Raw genomic sequence first — 7,412 nt, 5'->3', positions numbered from 1 at the left:
CTATAGTGTATCTACAATCAGAGCCCAGAGACTGCATAGACCTCTAGACAGTATATAATCTTAAACTGAACAACCATGTAATTGGGTCAGATGGGAAAATTGACAATTTTTTCCCCTTTTTTTCTTTGCCAACAACCTGTTATATCAAGAATGTTGACATAAAAGGTTATGTCAATATTCATGGAAAACTTGAATGAACAGCATAGAGGAGAGTGAATAACAAACAACAAAAACACACTCAAATTTCTTTCGTCATTCAAGGCATAACTTATAACTCATTATGTGGCTATCTATGTACTCAGTGCTCTAAGTCAAAGTCACAACATTACACTCAGACCCTGCCAAAACTCTTAATGACAGCTGCGTCATCTGTTATAGCGTAAACCACCAATGATGTTATGAGCCAAAAAGTTCTTCGAGAAATAAAACAAAGTAATGACCTGTCACATGCTCTTTAGCAGATGGAAAAGCAGATGGAAACACTTCTAGAAATCATTGCCCACTGTACAAGAACTCAGAGGAGGTCAAAAATGCCTTCTCCGAAGAATTTTTAGAGCCAGAATCAGATTCAGATCCCCATATCTAATGTTTTTACTCCTATAAGTGATAACTTGGCAGAAGTAGTGTATATAAAAAAAAATCAACCTTGAGATTTCACAACCTTGCAGAACATTCTGACTAATGAAAGTATGGGAATGCTGTATTTTCATTCCAAGAACCTGCTCTTCCATGAAAAGGGGAAGAGGTCTTGAAAAAACAAGCTTCTTGTGTTTTGATTCGAGGTTCCTGCACGTGTGTTGGTTGCTCTCTCATTAAACAATAGAGGGAGTCAATCTCCCCAATCTCACTTTTCTTACTCACACATTGTTGTTATTTGAATGGCGGATGCTCCATTCACGTAGTACCAAGCCAACATAAACAAAACAATGACAGGTGGGTTGTCTTAGTAATTATGTTTTATTAGATTCCATAAAAGATCAACTAAAAAAATCTGCGTGTGTGTGTGTGTATGTATATGTATGTATATATATATATATATATATATATATATATATATATATATATATATATATATATTTATATTTATATATATATATATATATATATATATATATATATATATATATATATATATATATATATATATATATATTTATATTTATATATATATATATATATATATATATATATATATATATATACTTACACATACATTTGTTGTTGAGAAATTTGCAGCCAATTTAAAATTTGTTTTAAGTAGTTATCAGGGATTTTAAAATTAAATCAGTTCAGTGCAGTTTTCTTTCTATGGTCTTATAATAACAGAATAAAACACATATTTAGTACAAACATGGCATTTGGACATAAAATATGTATGTATGCTGGTGTATATTTAAATTAAAAGCCTAAAGTGCTCAAATACTGCAACATAACGTTTATTAAAATGACATCATACAGTGCACGGCTTATAAATTCATACGATCACAACAGGTGACCCAATACTGTTCAGCTCATTTCCTTCAATCAGTCAATGTTTGAAAAATGTTTATAAAAATAGAAAGGCTACATAACTCGAAAGAATGGCAAGAGCACCACAGAATCATTGTATACATATACTATGTGCTTAATATACAAATATGTACATTCAATAAATAGGAAAAAGGGACAGTTTTGATGTACTTCTGGCTATTATGTGGAGCGGTCAACACTTTCAGGCTTGAAAAAAGACATTTGTTTTTCCTTCAAGTCAAGATCAAACCAAGTCTTAGCTGGCTCAAGTGTAAATGAAAGTAGTTTCTTGCCTCATTGCATTTAGGAAACCCAGATGAAAGAACTTCTGAGGTGCTTTAAAAGTCTGTGACAGGAAACAAATCAAAAGTGGTAGAACTGTTTGTTGATTTTGCTCGATTTACCGAAGCAAACTAAATCAAAGGCAGACAAAGCCTTTAAAGTGACCTGTGCCAGACACAATAACCCAAGAAAAGAAAGAAAGGTAGACATCTGAAGAGCTGTTTGTAAGTATATATAATGACAAATTACAAATATTTACAATAATCATTTCATCTTGATTCAGCAGAGAGAGAAAGAGGATTTGGTCCCATTTTGTTTTGTTAAAGCATTTCATTCAGACTGACTTATGACTGCAACAAAGACAAATCTGAAAGTTTTGCTTTCGGAACTGAGGCAAAGAGGATTAGCATAGTTAGAAAACCGCTTTGGTACAACTTAATTCACAGTACAACCAAACAAAGGCATTACTTTGTTGTTCAGTGGAATAATACTGATAAACTCAACGATCCATATAATTTCGAGTGGCTTTTTCTTTTCTCAAAAATGAAAGTCTCTTTGGTGGACAACTAGCAAACCCTGTTAGCTAAGTGCAAGTCACTTTTAGATAGGTTGGAACAGATTACTTGCATAAATATATTACATAGAGACATAATTATCATTATATGTATTAAACCATTTCAGAAAAGATTGTCTAGCCAGACCTGTGATCTTTCCAAAAATATATATTTTTTTGTTTTATAACTGCACAGCAGTAACATTTTCAAGATGCGGTTTCTTGCAGAATGTGCTCCTGGACTTGGGTTGGGTGAAGGTTGTTAGTCCGAATATATACGGGAAAGGTCAGATTCTACCATTCCAGTTTTCCCTGGCAGATTCTGTGCCAGATCCCAGCGGAGGTGGATTTTGACGTGGGTCTTTACTCGGTGTTCTGTTTGAATGAACTGCCGTGCATCTTCATCTTGTGCAATCTGCCAGTGTAAAGTGCAGAGGGTTTAGTCAAACAAAACGTACCACAACAAATAAAACAGGAACATATAAACTGAACAGGGAAGGTCACTTTTATGGATCAGTGTCAGTAGATTTGATGGAAATTTACCTCTGGTTTTTGCGGCTCGACTGGGCCTCTTTGTCTTTCACGAAGACGGCCGCCTCACCTCCACGGGAAAGGTAGGAAAATTCACTTTCTTTTGCACTAAAGATGATTCTAGATATAAAGACATCATTTAGAAATTTTGCTACCTTTTTAAATTTGCAATAAAATATGCATAAATTTGCAAAATATTATATATAGAAGAAATTTGTCTTTATCTCTCTGCTTACTTTGACTGTGTCTCTCCAGACTTGATGCGCAGTTTGCGAATGTGGAAGGTGTCGGAGTTCCACCAAGGCCAGCTGATGAGCGTGTCTTTCTCCCAGAGAAGTTTAACCATCAGCAGCTCTCCGATGTCTGCATCCGTGGTCAACAGGAAAGACACGGTGCTGTTTGTGTTCAAAGTAGGCCTGTGTAATGAAAATAATCTGAGTCAAAACTCTACAGCTATCTCGGCACAGGACAGAGTCCAATCTGATGTAAAATGTAGTATAAAACGCTTGCATGACCTAGATTTTTTTGCTAACTAAGGTCATAAAAAGTCTCTGAAACCTCTGGGAATTTTTTGGTAAACCTTGTAATATTGCATTTTTAGGGTTTGGGTAGTTAGTTTCTGATATATTTCCTGAAAAATCTATCTGAATATGATATTAACTTACATAATGTAGGGAATATTCTCCTTCTCGCCATGTATTCCATACAATGAGATCTTCATGGGCTGGTCAGTGTAGCTTAATTGTGTCTTTCCAAAGAAGTGGACCTTCACTTGATAATGGAAAACTGTGAAAATACAGCTATATTTAGATTTTTTTTAAAAACAAAAAACATTGACAAATGTTATTTAATTGATTAATCTCACCTTTATATGGCATCATCTCTCTGGTTTTCATGTACATCTTGCTGCTCCTGCGTGTGCGAATTTTGTTAACTGCGTATCCCACCTTGTTGCAGCGGTTCTTGCGGCAGCTGAGGCACATGCCCTTGTTAAAGCTGTCTCTGGAGCTGCAGCGAAAAGCCATGCTCTCATGGTCCTGGTTCACCAGAGAGTCAATGAAGAGGTGAATAGAGCGCTCGTGAGAACACTTCACGATCTGATCCATATCTGCAGAGAAAAGATAGAGGTTGCAGCTTATATTTGTGATATTCATATAAAAAGAACTTCTGAGGATGACAATGATAACTTACTTCTCAAACCAGTAGTGGCCACCATTAACATCGTGTTCTGGAGGTCACAGCCAGGTTGGAAGGTCCCACCATTGGGGTAGATGTCTATGTGTCCCACCGGCCTCTGAATCCCAATGCTACGATCTGGAGAACCACGGGTGTTGGTGTGAAGAACATCAACGAAATTGGCGTCGTCTGGAGAAAGAGTGCTTAGGGAATCTGCATACTCAAAGGTCGGGCCAGCAGGATCCATGCCTGAAGATTGAAGAAGTGAACTCACATTTAATGGGGCCTTTTTAGTTGTTTGAATGGTAAAATAGAAAGTTATAGGCCCTGATGTACAAACAAACTGCTGTGATGTAATATCTAGTATTAGGACAAAATTAAGTTCATTTCAGGAGTTCAAAACAGCCTGCCAGAGTGACCTTTGGAAGAAACAGCCTGTGATCTACCAGTGGTCCATTGAAATTACATAATAGGGAGGTGTAGCTCTGAATCTCTACCTCTACCTATGTTTTCCTAGTAGTTTTTCATAAAGCTTTCATCAGTTTGTTAGAGCAACAGAGTAAAGTATTGGAAACTTGGTTACCAACAGTAAACGTGGCAACTATATTCGAGACATGTTGGTGTAATGTTCGCTACATCAGATTTTAACAAATTAGCTTCCATCTACTACTCGCATGAATTTTATTTGGCACAAGTTCTAAACCACCTCAAGCAAATGTATAATTTTTTTTGCGAATTAAAGTATTTCAAAATGTGCTAATTCCATCACTCGTTTCTCATGCGAAACTTCAAAATGGACATTAACACGGGGTGATGGAAACCCAGCTATTGAAATAATCCTTAGTTAATTTCTTCTGGTTAGTCCATCAAGATCAGAGGCAGGGAAATGTTATTGGGATTTAAACAGATGCTATAAGTTGCGATCTTTAGCGTCTTTGTTCATCAGCCTCCTACACCAGTTTAAATCCTGAGCAAAATCATAGGGGCTACATGGAAACAAAAAACTTTTCTGCAAGTATATCAGGGCTTTAAGAGATCTAAATCAAGTTACCTGTGATTCTGTTAACTTTATGTTTGGTGAGAAGGCCAGCGATTCCTGCAACATGAGCGCCAAGACTGTAACCCAACAGATGCAGCTTCTCCCAAGGATAATCAATTTCAGCCTGGACGAGAAAACAAGACATGCAGGATAAAGTTTAAGGCATGAAACAAGCTCTATATCTTCAACAAATTTTCTCTTTATGATTGTAACCAAAATTTGGAAAACTCTGAGAGCTTGGCATACCTGTAACCAGTTGACAAATTTGGCCACGTCTTTGCCAACTAGTTTTGTGTAGGAGGCTGATGTTGGGTAATGTTGTTGCGCACGGGACAACCAGTCCACAACAATAACATTGGCTGAGGGCTCTCGTTCATAAAGAGCTGTTACCAGTTTGGGAACCCAGCTCTCAAACATTCCCGTGACCTGAGAAAAAAAAAACATCATTGCTTGGACTGCAGTGCACATTCAGTGCAGACAAAAAAAAAAAAAAGGCAGCACTTACCGTCCATCCATGAATAACTATAAAAGTCTTGGTTTCTGTATTGAAGTTACAGTCTTTGATGGATTGGGGTTGACCAGGAACTATGTAGCACAGGTCATCTTCAGGTTCTTCGAGGGTCCGAAAAGAAAACTTGGACTCGATGTCAGTGAAATCCATCATCCATTCTGTGGCATTGCCTATGATGTCACCTTCACAAAACCAGATCAACAATCAGTTTAACCTACTGGCCAGCAAACAGTAAGTGTTGATTATATTCAGCGCCTTTTCGCGTAAGCTGCTTATAAATTTTTAATTACTAGTTTTAAAGAAGCTTATCTTGCATGTGCTTATACTTTTGCTCTTTTTTTTTTCTAGACAAAGAATTATTCCCAAACGAAGGATTGGATCCATTCCCAGACTGATAATGTTCAAAGTTATTTTTCTGTAAAAGTTTCAGTGAGTCCATAACCGACCATTCTGACATGTCAAAAAGAATACAATTTATTAATGCTATTATTGCAGTAACTAACTAAATAAATAATTTTTATTTATACAATAACCATTGTTTAAATGAATAAACAATGGTATAAAAAATATATACATTTTTTAACATCAGTTTTGAGTCTTTTCCTACTACTTGACTGATAATATAAAAAAGTACAATGTCCACATATCTTAAGTATATCTAAAATCTACTTTTGACATAACATTTATTTTCTGTGTTGTTAAAAGCCTACAAATTCGATTAAAAACTGAAGATGTTTATAGTCATTTTTATGATCTAATTTGAAAAGTACAGTGTTCAAAAGGAGACCAACAACTATTAAAAAACATTTACATTTTAATAATAAAAATTCATGGAAATAAAACACAATTAAATAGAAAGTTTCTCTTAATGTTTATATAGCATTATTAGACTTTTATGACACTTTTATACAATAATATATTAATGTTTAAATTAAAAAAAATATATATATTTTGTTTTAAAGTTTTGTAAAATCTTTATATTTTTTGCACCAATATAATGTGCTGCTATATATTTTATATAATAAGTGTTTATATATTTATATGAGTTTATGATAGTGAAATTAAATGCAGTCAATGAAACATGAGCTGTGCATAATGCCTCGTGCGTTCATTCTGGGCGCTTTCCGTTATTTCTGTGCATTGTGATTAATTATGCGACTCTCTGAACCACATTTTCGCCATTAAGTTGAACTTTGGACACTTATTAAACTTTATAAACGCAAGTTTATTTAAACAAATAATCTTATACTTACTTAAAGTGATAGATTCAGCAGTTGGGTCAATTGTAGTTTCCATTCCCGAGGAAATGTAGACAAAGTACATCCAAGATATTAAAAAAGCGCTGCTTACTCTCCCCTTATTAAACATCATAATGATCACGGATTCAACAGCTTGTTAGGATTGAATGTAAAAGGCGTTGAGATCCGGGTATTTAAACAGTGTTACAGCAGGTTAATATTCCAGTTGGGAGGCAGCAGCTGCTTTAGATGTCTTGTGTCCAGAGTTCCTCAAAAGTTTAAATCGGTGCCGCTACAAGCGTGTCTTTATCCTACCGTGCGGGACCTTATGCAAATCAGCGGCATTTTATTGGTCAACAGAGGCGGGGTAAGGCGCGATCTGACCAATAAAAAGCCAGGAACCCCCACACTGACTCATCACTTACAATTACAAGTCTGAAAGTTTTGAGGCCCCTGAGAGTCTACAAGCAAATCGATTTCTCAAGGTCTTTCTTTTTGTTTTTTTTCTTTCTTTCTTTTTTTCTTTCTTTCTTTCTTTCTTTCTTTCTTTCTTTCTTATGATGTTTTTTATGC

General features: G+C 35.5%; 1 protein-coding gene across 1 annotated transcript; it reads right to left on the bottom strand.

The window, feature by feature from the left end:
• Positions 1-2,495: 2,495 nt before the first annotated feature.
• On the bottom strand, positions 2,496-7,103 carry lpla (lipoprotein lipase a). The gene is given in 10 exon segments (NM_131127.1): positions 2,496-2,759; positions 2,888-2,995; positions 3,112-3,291; positions 3,541-3,661; positions 3,741-3,983; positions 4,067-4,300; positions 5,103-5,214; positions 5,337-5,516; positions 5,596-5,783; positions 6,855-7,103. Coding segments are annotated over 10 exon segments (1,536 nt in total). The 5' UTR covers positions 6,973-7,103; the 3' UTR covers positions 2,496-2,707.
• Between the last annotated feature and the right edge of the window lie 309 nt (positions 7,104-7,412).

This window comes from Danio rerio, chromosome 22, assembly GCF_049306965.1.
Source record: "Danio rerio strain Tuebingen ecotype United States chromosome 22, GRCz12tu, whole genome shotgun sequence".
NCBI lineage: Eukaryota > Metazoa > Chordata > Actinopteri > Cypriniformes > Danionidae > Danio > Danio rerio.
The sequence above is the reverse complement of the archived record's forward strand: the minus strand, read 5'-3'. Positions and strand labels throughout refer to the sequence as shown.